General features: G+C 37.2%; 1 protein-coding gene across 1 annotated transcript in view; it reads left to right on the top strand.

Moving 5' to 3' along the window:
* Positions 1 to 11,151: 11,151 nt before the first annotated feature.
* Positions 11,152 to 17,534, top strand: part of gfra1b (gdnf family receptor alpha 1b) — a 43,249-nt gene continuing 36,866 nt past the window's right edge. Inside the window, exons 1-3 of the mRNA XM_047376421.1 lie at positions 11,152 to 11,717; positions 11,948 to 12,256; positions 16,992 to 17,075. Of these exons, the coding sequence (XP_047232377.1) occupies positions 11,681 to 11,717; positions 11,948 to 12,256; positions 16,992 to 17,075 (430 nt within the window). The 5' untranslated portion in view covers positions 11,152 to 11,680. The remainder of the gene's footprint in view (positions 11,718 to 11,947; positions 12,257 to 16,991; positions 17,076 to 17,534) is intronic.

Consider the following 17,534-nt stretch of genomic DNA (forward strand, 5'->3'; position numbering starts at 1 on the left):
ATGTCATTAGCAAACTTCAGGAGATTAACAGACGGGTCCACTGAGGGGAAGTCATTTGTGAACAGGGAGAAGAGGAGGGGGGAAAGAACACACCCCTGGGGGGTGCCGGTGCTGATGGTTCTTGTGTGGGAGCCTCACCTGCTGCTGCCGGTCCTTCAGGAAGCTGGTGATCCACTTCTGGTGGAGGTTGTCTTAGTTGATGGTGTTGAAGGCTGAGCTGAAGTCCACAAACAGGATCCTGACATATATCCCTGGGTGGTCGAGGTGTTGCAGGATGAAGTGTGGTCCCAAGTTGACATCTGCAGTGGTGCAGAGGGTTTTCATCCTTGGTGGGACACTTAATGTACTCTGAAAATTTGGGACATGCCTTTGTATTGACCAAACTTTACTCTGACATCCCTTTGGGAGGTGGCAGAGACAAACTGCACAACTGATAAAGCTAATTGAAGGTGTTGAGCACTGATGAAGCAGGGTGAAAAAGAACTGTATCAGCTGAACAGAAATCAGTTGTATATGAACTGCCGACTGCAGCATGAAAGTGATTTAAAAATCATACTTTTTGTGCCTCACTGAAGAAACATACACATGATGCATTTAACCTTTGAGAGACCTACTACTGGAAGGTAAATTAAAGTATTAGGTCTCCTAAAGGTTTAAGCCACTGGAAGAAACAGTATCTTACTAAAAAAGAATGAATAATTCAAAAATGATTAAAACAGCCCCAGAAAATGTTGAAAATCTCTATACACAAAAAACTGCTGGTTTCTTTCTTCAACCCAAAAGTAAAGGATATGCTGTTTGAACAGAAGTTGGTTAGAACTAATCAAGGTAATGATCAAGTCATGAAACCACTTTTTGCTAGCCATGACCTAGACATTGTTTCATTTTTGTTGGGTTGAAAACCTAACCCAGTATCCTGCTTCAAAAGTATAACCCAACTTTTTGTGGTACGTTTAGCCAGGACCTGATCGGTCCATGATGGATGCAAATTTTAGTTTAGTAAAATAGATGAAATTACGTTGCTTTTAACTTGGCAGTTTTTAGTGTATAAAAAAATTATTTTGTGTATCTGATTCAAGCTCCCAAATTAATGGGTATTGTGTCTACTCTAAAGCAACTGTTTGTGTGACACTAAAAGGCTTTCAAAGATTTTAACATACTTTTGTGTCAGGAACTGTTTATTTCATTTGAATTAGTTGGTTTTCTAGCATGGGCCCAGTTTTTAAGCATAATCCATTATTTTCAACAAGGTTGAAGTCGGGGTCATGTAAGAAGCTTAATGATAGCCTGTTTAACTGATTTCAAAACCATTTTAATGGGGTTTGGGATGATTACCCTAGTTTCAGAAATTAACTGTTGATTTTAAGGTAATAAAACATACCCACAGCATGATGCTGCCACTGTGATGCTTCACAGTGAGTATAGTATTTGAGGTTAAATCTTTTTCTCATGACCTCCACGTTATGATGAGTGTATATAAAATTTACTCTGTACTGCACTGTACATGTGGTTATTGGCACTGCCAAATGAAAAACAGTAGATAACTTAACATCATCAGAATGTTATGATAATTGGTAAATTGGGGCAAAACAAAAAGGTACTTTTGATTATCTGTAAAGCAAATAATTATTGTTTTGTTTGCATTTATGAATATAAATATGAATTTAAAAGCTATTTGTTGCTTTTACCAAATTAAATGTAGCTTTTAATTCATACACTTAGTGTTGTCCTCAGTCAGACCTCATAGGATCATTCATTCCCTATGGCCTTCTGTGTTCCAGGTAGCCTTGTCTCATCGATGTACACAGATTTTTATTTAAATATTGCACCATCCCTCTGAAAACAGCATACAGTTAAATGATGACACTTTGAAGCTAACCAAATGAGAGCAACGGCAGCTTGTCAAACTACTATGCAATAACACAACAAGCCTCAATGTGTCTGGCTCAATTAAAACCCACTGGATGCCAAAGCATTCCCCACATCACAAACTGAGCTAAGTGGAGGGGCCCCGCCCAAATCTTTTACACACACACACACACACACACACACACACAGTTTCTCATTCCACACTGCAGAGTGCGCGAGGAGGGTGAGAACAATCGCAGCCTTGCTCTGGTGAGGGAGAAATCTGGAACTGGACCATCTCAAATTAACATATAGAATATGATGAAAATGTGTAATGCAAAGCCGAGCTGTGTTTTTGTGTTCATAATGCAAGCTAGTCGTGTTCCTTTAGGACTGTGACTGTGCCCACTCACAGTCTGCGCGAATATGTGTGGAGTTAAAAGGCAACCTATAAATACAGAGCTTATGGAAAGGAAAGAAGAATTAACTGTTCCACATGACTGGCTCAGTCACCTCAGCTGTCGGTTTTGTTCAGTGTAACTTGGATAAAGGAAAAAAACCAGATGGGGAAAGGGTCTCCAAGATGAAGCCTGCAAAAACCGTAGCATGAGGACTGATATCTCGCAGAGCATTTGGGGCCATCACACAATGGCATTGCAACACTCAGCACTATTTTTAAGATAATCTCCACAGAGGTGTTATGAAATAAGGAGCCATCTTCACTCCTCTTCACTGCCCACCTGTTCATGTATGCACCAACACTGCCCCCTGCTGGCTTAATAACGCACAGCAAATCGTTAGGACTGTTTTTTTTCCCCACAGTCTGCACATGCTGTTCTTCTCTGTTAGGGAAGGGAAGTTCTTTTGATGCTTTGGTGGAAGCTGACACAACAGGGATGATCAAATCAGTAGAACCGTGCCATAAATCAGTCTACTCATTATTTTGGCTTTCCTCAAAGCCATCTGGATGAGTGGATCTTTCAAGAGTGTGTCTTTGCACGTACCCATATGTTCACAGGTCATAAAGTACATTTCAGTAAATCACAGTTGATTCTGTGTCAGTTTGAGACTTATTTAAAAAAACAGCCCCATAAATTACAAGTGAATGAGTTGGTTCCTGGTATGGACGATATGTAAAAAAAAAAAAAACGTTAAAACCTCCATCTTTTTTTGCAGCAAGCATAAGCTCACAAAGAAAAATTTTGAAAAATTCAACCTTTAACTTGGAAACAATAATTTAGTTGGGCAATAAGCCGTCCTCTCTTCTGCTCTCTTCAGCCCACCCCATAGGATTTATGCCTGAGGACTAGGATATCCATGGAGGAAGATTGAGTTTGTCTCTTGTAAACCATACCTGTGGTGATTTGGAAATATGATTAGATCACTATCCTGCTGAGAGACAAAACGTTGACCTGTTTCAGGTCTATTTGGTGAGGCCACAAGATTTCCAATTTAAATGAAAGCTAATAAAAGCTCAGCTTCAGTCTCACAGATTAGTTAAACTTCCAGAAGTGTTTAAGAATCTCCACATTTTTATGTTCATGATGATGGCATCGCTCCTTGGCATCTTGATAGCGTCTAATGGTTGTTATAAAGACTTGGTAACCCCAAATTCCTATTTTGAAGTATGAATAAGAGAAATGCTCTGAGTTAGATCACATTTATACAACAGGAATTCACAAACTTATGAGTTACTAATTAGAAGTTCTTACAAAACGTGATCAACTTAAAATTTACAAACAAGGCTTCAGGTAAATTTACTTTGAACGTATTTTTAGGGATAAAGGTATCTGTTACTTCCTAAAGAGGGATTGTCCCCCCATGTACAAGGTTGCATGCACAGCTTACATGCAACCTTAGGGTTTTCACCTCCTCTCTTTTGCTGCCTTCCACAAAAACCCACTCATGTTGCAAGGAAAGGCTAGCTTTGACTGAGGGAATACAGGTAAAGTACATTTCCTATTCTATCAAAGATTTATACCTGCAACTGAGTAGATGGAAGTCCATAAACTTAAACCATAAAGGACAGTCAAGTTTAGGATAGGCCCAGTACAAACATGTTAACTTGAAATCTTGGCTAATAAACTGGCAGTTTCTCTATATGTTTTGCCTCTAAAGTGATATTTTACCTTTTAGTCTCTGATAAGTAAGACAACTGTGTTACCACCTTCACAGGAAAACATGGCAGCCGAAATAAAACATTTTCTGGGTCACAAATGCAGTGAGTTTTGGAGCACTAGGAAACATCATTTGAACTTGTTCTGTCTAAGAAAGATATGTTCATCAACTTCTTTCTGTCTGTTGTTCCTGTTATTTTAGCTGATCAAAGTAACCTTTCCCTGTTGTGAAACGTAACCAAAGTGACCCAGTTTCCGCCTCAGGAAAGTTGTTAGTGAAACATGAGGCATCTAAGCTGCCTAATGACCTGCCTTTTCTCCCATGTGCATCTCCGCTATGCAAATGAATCCAGAAAGGCACTTCCAAAATCTAATCAGATCGTCTGTTCTCTGAGAGGAGACTGTGGGGGGGAGTAAGAGGCTTCTATTTTCAACTGCTGGTTTAAAAGAAACATGGCCAACAAAGAAAGGTTTGTCCTAAAAGCAAAGTCAAGCTTTTCCAGGTAGAAAATTTGTTTTTTTATCTGAATCTATATATAATTTATAGATGCAAAGAAAATATCAGCTCTACTTTAAAATCAATTTAATCAACTTTTTTAAAAAAATTTATATAGTACAAGCAGTAATGTACTCCAATTTTGCCATAGGGTTTATTTATGTCGCTACATTCAGATATTTTTTACTTTACATTATCTGTTTTCCTACATTCTTTGTCATAAGTCTGTTTCTAATATGAAATGAGATCTCTCAAAGAATAATAGTCCAATGTGTTTCTTTTTATTAAAATTGTATTACAGTTTCTTGAAAATATAAATTTTGGCATTACAGCATTCAAACCCGTTTTCTAATTGCTGACCAACTTCTTGCATGTTTCCACTGATATCTTTACAGTTTATCTTTGGTGATGAGTTCCATCATTTTAAGGCTGGAAATCCTCCTTGTCGTCACTGTCGACACCCTCTGCAAATTCTTTACCAGATTTGATGCAAAATAAACTTAGACTAATTGACTAATTACAACCTTAATCTGTATGGAATATTAATATCTGTATTTATATTCTTGTCCATAGCCTTTTTTGCACTAAAATAAAAGCACAAAAGTTTCTGTATTGCATTTGTTTGTTCTCATTTTTCTAATTTATTGCGGGACTGTATATTTATTATTTGTAATTATTGTTTTGTGGTTTTGTTATTGTCGCCTGTCCCCTTGCCTGCTGATAAAGTATAAATTTCGTTGCTGAGCAGCAAATAAAGGGTCATTCTAATCTATTCTATTCTATTCTTCATGTCAGCACACTTGATTTGACTGTAGTTATGATAAAAAATTTATGTTATTAAAACCTTTCATGCGTTGATTAAATGATGGAGAGTTTTAATTCAACCTAAAATGTTAATTTTACCTTTGATATTAACTGCACTTTGGATCAAAGCGTCTGCCAAATGCATAAAAATAAACATACTGATTTAGAACAAACCGAATCAGTTTCAAATAATAGTTTGAAAATAATAGATTCTTCCACTAGATGGTAGTGTTTCCACTATTTCCAAAGAGGTTTGAAGAAACACTTTCCCCCACCTCCAAAATTGTTGAGCCTATTTTGCTTCAGAAGAAATTACCTAATTATTCAATGTAATTTACTTTCCACATAAAGACTGCTGCTGTACACATTGTTTGTTATGCATAGTCAATAACTTAACACAAATTTGTCAACCAAATAAAAACGTTACAAGACTTTGAAGACTAAAAACCCACAGGATAATGCAGCTGAAATACTAAAAGTAACCTGAGGGTTTGAAAGAATATTACCAAATAAAATCATTTTCGTGCAACAAAATAACTTAAATGAAAATGTAAAAATGAAATGAAATGCTGAAAAGTGACATCATCAGTTGTATAATTGAGTTACAAATAAGTGACTTTTAGAATAACTTTTAACTATCAGAAACCATTGATCTGTTCACTAAAAAGAATGAAGAAGAGAATGAAGAAGATGAAAACTAAGAAAATATTTACAAAGCAGAATGATATAATGGAATAAGTCTGGGATTTAAGGCTTAAAGTAACATAATCTATGACATTTATTTCTCACAACTGCTGTACAGAACGTTGTCATAACAAGCAAATTCAGAACTTATCTTTACCTTAAAGTTATACAGATGCTATGCTCTGCTGAATTATTTACACATACTGAACATTTTTCACATAACAACCACAGGCTTTGGTGTGTTATATTGGCATTTTATGTAATACAGATCCATTCAATAAATTTGAATATTGTTTAAAAGTTAATTTATTTGAGTAACTTAGCTCATTTAATGAAACACATTATATAGTTTAACTGCACACAGACTGATGTTTTCAAACCTTTATTTCTGTTAATTATGAGGATTTTCTGCTTACAACCTAATAAAAACATGACATTTGAGATTAGAATATTAATGAAACCAATAAGAAAAACCTTTGATACAGAAATGTGGGCTTCTTAAAAGAGAACACATTAAATACTTTATTAAAATTCTCTTTTATTTGATCTTAGTTTTATAATGAACACATAAACATAATTTATCAGTAAGGCACACCTTCCTGATATACTCTATGATTATTAGCGATTTAGATGAACAGCAGTCTAACTGGCCGGTCCATTAACAGGACATGAGTCACATATGATTTGATTTATAGCTTCCTGTCGGAGGTGCAGAAACCGGTTCTGGGCCTAGTAATTGGTTAGTGTTGGTCCTGTGATATACACATAACAATGATATTGATTATTCCCAAATAAATCTCACCCTGCAAATGTGCCTTTGCGGAAATGGCTTCAGTGTTCTTGGGGGACGCATCAAATAAATGATCCCCATAAATGGAGGGAGATGGAATGGAAAATGCTGAAAGAGAACTTTTGCAAGGTAATGAAGAAACCTCCCAAGGATAAGCAAAGGACCCCAGAGGTTGAGTTTCTTCCTGTTGCAGATTCAGTATAGATTTTCCATTTGTTTAGGAATGATGTATTATAAGGGGGAAATAAGATATTCGCTTCTTTCACCTGAAACATAGGTTCTAATGGCTTCTTCACCTCTAACAGGGTTTTAATTAATGGCAATTAATCTAATTTTTTATGACAAGGCTGCAGCATGATTTTATAAAATTACTTATACCTCAAATAAATATGCTTAACCTGAATGGCAATGCTTTAAAAGGATGGTAATTCTAAAATAACCTCTAATTTTCTTCAAGTACTACATAAAGTCTAGGTTCTGGATTTCATTGTCATTGGTTATCAACTATAAGAATTGCTGTACTCAATATGGTACATATATTCAGCACTTAATAAAGTGTTTAAACAATTAGTTAGCTCCAGCTCTGCTGACAGATATTGACCTATTGCTCAAATAGCTCAGTGCATTTGCAGGAGTCCATCCAATATTCTGCATTATTACAAAGGAGAAATCATCTTGCGGGTAACAATACAGCTGGCCCAAAGCTGGTGGAAGTTAGGTGTTGACATTTTCATTTTACTGATGTAGCTATGGGATTACAGAGAGGTCTTGATCTTTCTATTGCATATAATGTCGTAAATAAACAAATCAATGTCATAAATGTCGGCCTTTTACTTAAGTCAGGAAATGGGCCTTGACTTACATCTAGTGGAAAGTAATCCGATGGGCACTTTCAATTGATTAATTAAACAGTCCCATAAATTTTATCTAGACAGTCTTTGCTATCTACATGTGGATAGGCTTTTGGTGTATTTTTGATGGGACTACAGTCATTATTTCTCTTTTCCTAGAAATTAAAAGAAGCTAATTTTAACCAATTTTAGTCAGGTAGTTGATTAATTTAGTTACCTTATAAAACTAGCAGAGGTTAAAGAGGTTTCCGCAGAGGAGACAGTCTTGTCTTTTAGAGAGAAATTATAACCCAGCAAATAAGAGGAAAAGCAGTTCAACAGAGCACAAGAAATACCAGCCAGATTTTAGGCCTAAATCACAATTTTCCACAGTAGCAAATTCTGCTGGTAAAGTATCACAAGCACAGACTAAATCCCAGTATCGGTAGCCATCAAAAGCCATGTTGAAAAGAATCATTCTTGCTAATAAAGATTTCAGCTGATCTTCTACAACTTTTTTTTTCTAAATTTTGCTAATAAAGAATTAAGGCATGTCTGAAGGCAAAATCAGAATCAGAATCAGCTTTATTGCCAAGTTCGTACATACAAACAAGGAATTTGACTCTGGTACACTTTGCTCTTTTGTTCTGTTTTTGCATTACAGAATATACATATTTACAATATACACATATATAATAAAAAGGTGCATTTGCAACATCTGTATGCTGTTGTTTTGAACTCTATTAAATGTTCATCAGAGAAACAGCCTGGGGAAGAAACTGTCTCTGTGGCTGGTTTTAGTGAACAGTGCTCTGTAATGGCGGCCTGAAGGTAAAACTCTGAACAGTTTATGTGCAGGGTGTGTGGGGTCTGCAGAGATTTTAGCAGCTCTTTTCCTGACCCTAGACCTGTATAAGTCCTGGATGGAGGGAAGGTCAGCCCTGATTATTCTCTCTGCAGTCCTGATTATTTGTTGCAGTCTGGACCTGTCCTGTTTTGTGGATGAGCCAAACCACACTGAGATGGATGAAGACAGGACAGACTGAATGATGGCAGTGTAGAAGATGACCAACAGCTCCTGTGGAAGGTTGAACTTCTTGAGTTGCCTCAGGAAGTACAGTCTCTGCTGGGCCTTCTTTCGAACAGTGTCTATGTGTGAAGACCATCTCAGGTCCTCAGAGATGGTGGTTCCTAAGAACCTGAAGTGGTCCACGGCTGATGCAGTGTTGTTGAGAATGGTGAGGGGGGTGTATGGGGGTGGTGTTCTCCGAAGGTCCACCACCATTTCCACAGTGGTGGAGTCCAGCTTAGTACAAGTAAGGTGTACCTTGTGTTTTTCAAGAATCACTATCAATTCCAAACAATACATTTAAGTTTCTACCAGTTTAAGTATTTCCTATTTGGAACTAGAAATGATTAAATATGGTCCAAATATACTAAAATATGTTTTCATCCTTTCATATAGCACCAAATTCCCATTTCTGATTTGAAGCTTCCCGGCCCCAAATCAGACACTAGCTTTAGCCTCATTATGACAATATTTTCTCAGTGCACAATGGGGGCCTATGCCCCATTGATCCAATGTGCAAATAGGCTTAGAAAACCAGTTCTGGACACCCCCTTGGCTGTGCTGCGCTGGATGGAGGGCCAGTTAGGAGCCACCACTGGTCACTGGGTACTCATCACATTAAACCCATGGCTCTATATTATTTATTTTTTTTACTTTAAACAAAGAAATTACTTCCAAATAAATTGTGACAAATGCATTTTGTGCTATTTGTGAACATAAATAAAATGTGTAAGGAACACTTGTGTATTCTAGATAGTAGAAGATTATGAGTCTCCTCAAAGTTTTCCATCTCGATTTGCACCCACCCTGTAAATAAGATTCTGGTTTTCCTAATGTGAAAGAACAAACTTTAATAGAAAAAAGTTCCTCCTGCGGCTATCACAATTTATTTTCAATTTTAGATAAAGACAGAGTATGTTTTTTTTCCTCTGCCCAATTTACACATTGTATTATCCAGGGAAGGATTGAAATGTCTTGAAATTACACACAAGAAATAACAATACTGTAACAATCAGCTACATGTGATCTAGACTATCGCAAATTAAACTGAATAAGTGTTTAATTGTGTTTAAAGGTACAACATCTTATGTCAGTGAGATATTAGGGGTCTTGGAATTTGAGAAAAAACGAATTCTTAAAAATAAAGTAGCTTGCTTTCTTTGTTAAATAACTAATTAGGAAAATACAGTTTCTTAAAGAATTGGGAGAAATTGAGGATTTATTTTTAGAGCAAATGTTCTATAAACAAATTAGCTGTTCAATGGAAAAATAAGTAAATAAAAGACCAGGCCAAACACGCTTTCTTATGAAAATTTAAAAGGGAGACTGGAATCAGGAAGTAATAGAAAATGTAAGCCACCTGTATTATACAGGGCCTTTTTTAAGCAATGCCTAATCCAGTTAGATAGATAGATAGATAGATAGATAGATAGATAGATAGATAGATAGATAGATAGATAGATAGATAGATAGATAGATAGATAGATAGATAGATAGATAGATAGATAGATAGATAGATAGATAGATAGATAGATAGATAGATAGATAGATAGATAGATAGATAGATAGATAGATAGATAGATAGATAGATAGATAGATAGATAGATAGATAGATAGATAGATAGATAGATAGATAGATAGATAGATAGATAGATAGATAGATAGATAGATAGATAGATAGATAGATAGATAGATAGATAGATAGATAGATAGATAGATAGATAGATAGATAGATAGATAGATAGATAGATAGATTGATTGCTGCCCTGAAAGACAACTGACTTTGAGTTTGATAAAACACAGTGGACCAACACCAGCAGATGAAACTTGGGTTACGTGCCTCTCCTCTCTTCCTCTATACTCCCACACTTTGATTTACAGATAAAATGCTCAGATTAGTTTCCTTAGAAAGCACTGAAACATCTTGAAGCACTGACTCCAGCTACATGCATGCCTTGAAAATCTACCCAAACTAATGAACAGATTTCGCTTCACAATACTCACAAATCTGTGGTTATCCATGTTGCTTGTGCACTTTTTTCCTTCCACTAAACCTTCTATTAATATACTTGGATACATTACAATGTAAACAGCTAGCATCTTTAACAATGGGGTTTTGTGGCTTGCCCTCCATGAGCAGGGTGTCTATAACATAACATTTTTACTGGCTTTGTGTTATATTCCACTTTTTTTTTTAAACTGAATTTTGGATTTTCATTATAGCTGCAAGCCTTAATCATCAAAATCAACAGAAACAAACGTTTGAAACATATCACATCGTATAAATGAGGATCACTTTGTAAACAGAATAATTAAAATAAACAAACGTTTCTATAAGTTAATGAGTTGCAGCTGCACGATTTAGGTCCAGAAACACTGAGTCCTGATCTTCTTCCAAGTCCAGGTCTGGATATCAAAGAATTTATGATGATAAGTTTGTGAAAAGACGCATGACGTCACACATCTCATGCTTGCACATTTCCATCCCTTCACTTTTCCAGATAGAGGAGGACGCTCCGGATCAGACAGCGTTATTTGTCTTTTCACTTGCCATGCATGGAAGGATTTGTTTTTTTTCAGATGTTGGGATATATTTTAGACGTGATGGACAAATCAAAATTTTTCGAAACTTCATTAAATTTGACTAATTATTCAGAGTTTGCTGCCACTGACTCTTTTTGCTGTTGCGTTTTATAAAGTTTGTCCTCCTCATGCACGACTCAAACAACGCGCGTCGGCTGCACAGACTCAGAGCAGACGGTACAACAGCGGAGCGAAGTGGAAACAGTCAGTCAGCGCTGATTCATGACTTAAGCTACTTGTTCTGATGGTCTTTCACGAACAAAACGACGGATTCTCAAGGTGGTGGTTTTATTCGAGAGTTTGGATTGTCACTGTTGGATTAAAAGAATGTATCCCTACCTCAGCTTACCTGATCTGCAACAAGACGGAAAGTGGATCAGTCTGACAAGTTCTTCTGACAGTTTATTTTAATTTCAGCAACAGTTGATTAAATTTTCAAGAAAACACCCCAAAAGCGCAATGATTTTAACTTTGGTCTTTATTTTGTCCTTTTTCGGTAAGTGACGTTTATATTTTTTAAGACTGGTAATATTTCGATGAAGCGCATTTTGATTCAACTTCATTTTTTTCAGTGTAAAGCCAATTTTCGGTTAGGGCTGATTAAGCTTGTAGCACATATTTTACAATTACATATTGCTTTTTTCTTTGCAAGTTGTGGTGTGCGTAAATCGTGCGTAAATCGTCTCCAACTATTCACAAATCTTACTTAGTTTCTGTGACTCTCAGATTCGGTGTTCACCTTGAAAGGTGACGGCGGCTCAGCCTCCCGTGCAGCCCGCCTGGACTGCGTGAAGGCCAGCGAGCAATGTCTGAAGGAGTACTCCTGCAGCACCAAGTACCGGATGATGAGGCAGTGCGTGGCGGGGAGGGAGAGCAACTTCAGCGCTGTCACCGGTCCCGAGGCACAGGGCGAGTGCCGCAGTGCCATAGATGCCATGAAGCAGAGCTCCCTGTACAACTGCAGGTGCAGGAGAGGCATGAAGAAGGAGAAGAACTGCCTCAGGATTTTTTGGAGCATTTTTCAGAGTTTACAAGGTGAGGTTGAACACAAGGGAATATATATATTATATATATAGGCTTGACCATTAAATTACACAACTGTGAGTGTCCAAGTAACAAATAGAATAAATGTTTAAAGTCAAACTTTGTTTTGAAAAATCTCTGTTCAGTGTAGAATAATCAAATTCAGGTTTGACTTTGACTATACATTTTGCACTAAAGCTGATTAGATGGAGTCCACATACTTTAAAAATACAAAGAAAGTGGCAGAGAATCCTTGACTGTGAAACTGACAGACACCCGTGGTCACAGAGTTTGGCTAGCAATGGTAAACACATCAGGGAAATGAGAGGAAAATGTATTCAACATTACTGTTGGACACCAAACAGGCTTTTCAAAGATGGATTTCTAAGTAGCAACATATGTTGGAAATGTAAAAAAAGATATGGGCACCCTTCTGTATTTGATGTGGGAAAGCCCGCTGGTCAGTCTATTCTGGAAGAAGGTTTTAAAAGACTTAGAGCCTTGGGCAGATACGACTCTATCGGTGTCTCCATGTCTATGCCTTTTGGTGAATAAAACACAAACATCAACTTTGACAAAAAGGACATATATATGTGTAATGGTTGGGATAGCATCAGCTGCTAAGACCATACACTCTGCAAGACTGGGAACTCTTACCGACTCTAGGATGCATCATATAAGGTTACGTTTGCCATGACAAGGGAGAAAGGCCAGTAGCATCAGAATGTAAGGATACTTTGTGAGTCAACCTATGCCAGATAGTCAAATGTATTATCATTACCCTAAATGTAGTTTCCCAGGAACTATTGTAACGCCTAACTATAGTTACTGTCTGAAATTAGCCTTGTGTCTTTTCCATGCTTTTTTATTTGAGATTCTTTTTCTGTTTTTATTAATGAAAAACAAAACAAAACTATGAAACAGCCCTTTCATTTGGCTGCACATTGAGAATTGTAAATTCAATAGCAGCCTCAGCACCATCACCATTTTTTTATTTCTCAATTATTTGTTTAGCAGGCTCTCCAATTTCATTGAAATATTGTTTTAACAATTTATAAAATGATATGCTTCAAAAACTGTAACAGCTGTTACAGTAAAAGCGTTGAGCTCGGCACATCATTAATTTTGTTTTGGTCAATTTCTTCCGTATTTAAGCATTTAAACAACTTTTGGGGTTATTTTTCATTGCATGTGAGCTGAAAACGTTGAAAAACCTAACCCTACTATTCATGTACAATGATGTCAGGAGGTGAAGCATATGCTTTGCTAGTGAAGGTTCTGGTATGAAGGGTGTTAAAATATGAGAAAATGAGACAACTGTTTCTCTTTGCCGGTGATTGTATGGTATTATTTAAAAATGAAAAGAAAATCTAACCAAATTGAAATTATTGCTCATTCAAAATGTATTTCAGTTCAACATATTGTATTTTAAAACTAAAATAAAATAAGCAATAGTTTCATTGAGAATATGTCCTTAAGAAATAAAGCCATAGCCAGAGTAATGAATCAGTGATTGCTCCTTAAATGCAATGAAATATAATTTTATGAGATAAGAACTGAAAAAGAGTGTCAGATCTTTATTTATTACTTCACAAAATGTATTTGTTTATCTCTAAAGATGAAATCAGCCTTTCATTTTTCTCAATGTTAGATATACTTTGGTTAAGAAACCTTAGCAGGCTTTAGGTTTGTGTCTGATTTAGAGCTAGAATGTGTTCTTACACAAAATAAATGGATTATAATTAAAGTCATTCTGGTTTTCTTTGCCTATAAAGTCTCAACTTTAATATCATAAAGCAACATATTCATCTAAGACAGACATTCTGATGCTGCATTCTCCAATGTTATATTCTGTCTCACCAAAGCGGTGTTAAGGCAATGTCAGATTAATCATTGTGTGCATACAAAAAGCAAATGCAAAGCAAATCTACATAAACACATACAAAATAAGTAATAATCAGTTGATAACAAGGTAATATTATAGTGTTAAAGAAAGGACTGCATCTATTCATGTCTTTAGAAACATACAATAATCCGCGTAGGATTTTCTCTCGATTTTATCTTCTGAATAAATGTTAGGAACTAAAAACTGCCAATATTTTTATTCAATAAATGCAGCAATCAGCATAATGGTTCAGAAGATTCTGCCATTTTCTGTTCATATCAAAACTATTACCTATACCAGCAAACCTACAACACATTTTTTTCTGTCTTATGTCATACTCCTGAGGAAGAAAAATGCTTGCGAAAGAAAACCGGAAATCAGTATCAACTAGAAAACCCTAATCAGTCCATCTCTTGACTGATTAGGAAACTAGTTGCATGTTATAGTCAAGTGGGATTTTGACCTTTTCTTCCAAATAAACTTTCCTTAAATCTTTATGGTTCTGCAAGTCACTTTTTCTACTTTTTGATCTTCAGTTCTTTCCATAGACTTCCAACTGGATTCAAGTGAGGTGATTGACTCAGCAGGTTTATTTTTCTTCACTAAGGTTTCCTGAATCTGTGTGCTTGGGATCATTGTCCTTGTCAATTTAAATATTTTTTATCAAGAATGTTCTGGCATATTTCTGTATTCATCCTTCCTTTAAATATGTGAAGTCTGCCAGTACCCAAACCATGATATTTATAACTCCAAAATTCGCTGTTGGCATGGAGTTTTTGTCCATTTCTTCTCCAAATTGTGTTTGTGTAGTGAACTTCTGATGGTTTAATTCTGTTCTCATGATTCTGTTCTCTGATTTGTCCAATTTTTCGGGAGTAAACTGCTTAGCTGTGAGTGTGCATTGAGTGTCAGGGTTTGTGGTGGTGAAGGACCAAAGCTCAGGCAGGCGACTGTGAAGTCGTCCCAAGGAGGCACAGAGTTCTGGAGGCTGGAGGTGGTGATGCAGGGACCTTGGAGGTCAGTGGCAGTGCATGAATAACCCACGGAGAACCTTGCTAGCAGACTGGCAGCAGTGATGCAGGAAACTTGGAGGCCCGGCCAAAGGGCTCTGGAGACTGGGACCCATGGAGGAGCTCTGGAGCAGGAATACAGAGGGGCTCAGAACCAGGAAGAAGAAGCGGGTCCACCTGGACACACTCGTTGGAAATCTCAGAAGCTTGGGCATGAGGCGGCAGCAGCAGCTTGAGATGAGGAGCAGGTACTGGCGCTCAGAGGCAGCTTGGCACAGGCTCAGGCCTCTTTAGGCAACAAGAAGCAGGTTCACGGACCTTGAGGATGCATAAGGTTTTGGGACCTAGGACAAAAAGTCAGATTCAGCCACTGAATTGGCCAAACAAGCTGGGTTGCCCACTGTAGTTCCACACTAGAGCCAAGGAGCTGGTTGGGGACGTACCAGGAGTTCACCCACCCTCAAAGAGGAAGTGCAAGGCATCGGGCTCAGAGGCTGCCTGCATGGCATGCTGTTTATTCCAGCGTCACCAGCACCAAGATGGCGGTCTGCTCTGGGGAGATGGAGAGGGCCACTTCCTGGGGGAGGAATTTCCAGCTTCGAGTCCCAATGAGGCGATTGCTGCTCTGACTTCTTCTCAATCTGGCACATTCTCTTCACCGCCTGCCATCGGAAGTACTCAATCAGAGCAACAACCTCCGTTTGGTCGTTTTTCTGTCATGGTGTGTGGTGGTGAAGGAGCGAAGCTGCAACTGGACATCGGCAGGTGCATGATGGATGGACATATTTTAATAAAAAAACTGATGAATGTACAGGAAACACAAGAATTGGGGAAAACAGCAATGAAGACAACAACAGCAACGACCCAACCATGAAGGGACAGAAAACAAGAACTTTAATTCACTGAGGTAAAAAGAACTTTATGAAAAACAGGTGAGTGCAATCAACACAAAAAAGAGCAGATCATGATATAGAAGCTTTGGCAGTTTTGTGCATTACTTATTGTTTACATGAAAAACTACCTGTGATTCCTGTTTTTTCTAATGCTCCCTGCAAGTGATCCTTGCCTCTTGGAGAAATCTTTTGATTATGCTTTTTAAATCTTCTGAGAGAAATCTAAGAGCACATGTTTAAAGCTGGTTTATGCTGAAATGGTTATATTTCAACTTCCACATTATGGCCTTAACAGTGCACCTTTACAAGTCTATAAACACGTCTGTAACCAATGCCATCAATGTGTTTTGCACCAATGAGGTTTTGAAGGTCTTTAGAGAGCACTTTTAACCATCATGAGATGCTTTTATGCAATCCATCAATTTTAATTTCTCAATAGGATTAAACAAGTAGATATAAATTTGCAGAACTGCTTTTTAGAAACACAGATTTCAGCTACTGTCTTGGCTTCCTATGCATTTTTGTAGCCACTGGTCTTCATGTTCTCAATACCTATTCTCTGTTGCATTTCATTTATGGATTAATGTGTTTTGATTTCATTGTATGCATAGATTATTATAGGTTGTTACCAATATCTGGTGTGAATTTCCACAAAAAATATGCTAACTGAGAAAAGTGTCCAATACTTATCTTTCCCACTGTATGTTAAGCAAATCTCTGCTTCATTGGTATACTCCTGAGAACAGAAACATAATTGTATTTTATTTTTGTTCCATATAAAATGACAATAAATTACTTATTTGCTAAAACCATAAGGACTGAAAGTTTAATCTCCAAATTATGGACGTCCCCATAACAGGAATATAAAGAGAGGGCCCTATTATGATATTAAAACAAACACACACAGACACACACACAATTTTATACACAAAATTTTGACAATCTGTTTTGTTCTGCAGGTAATGATTTACTGGAATACTCTCCATATGAACCAGTCAATAGCCGGCTCTCAGACATCTTCCGCTTGGCTCCCATCATAGCTGGTAAGAAGCTGTTTTCTTTACCTCGTAAAGGTCTCCGCTTGTGCAGTGTAAGGCCACTGTTTGTATCTCTGGTATATCTAAGTTGCACTCAGTATAAGACACCACATCACTTGGACAAATCCGTCACTATATTCGACAACTGCCCTTTTTTTCTATCGCTGTCTGATTTTCAGGCTCTAGCTTTCAATGCCCATTATCCATCACCAAAGCTTTTATCTGCCACTGCGACCCATGGTACGCAACGCAGAATAATTTAGTATATTTTCGTTCCACCCCTCAAAGCGATGATGAGAGGTCTGCATGTTTTTCTACTGTCATGGCGCTAATGCTGAACATTGCATTTATCTGCTAGTTGTGAAACAATTATCCTTAGAGCGGAGTCTGATGTGTCTGAGTTCCAGGAACCTGTCATTGCTGAATCCCTGGATTAAAAAAAGGTAGTTTGCTTTTGTAAAATTG

This window comes from Girardinichthys multiradiatus, chromosome 10 (assembly GCF_021462225.1).
Source record: "Girardinichthys multiradiatus isolate DD_20200921_A chromosome 10, DD_fGirMul_XY1, whole genome shotgun sequence".
In the NCBI taxonomy this organism is placed as follows: domain Eukaryota; kingdom Metazoa; phylum Chordata; class Actinopteri; order Cyprinodontiformes; family Goodeidae; genus Girardinichthys; species Girardinichthys multiradiatus.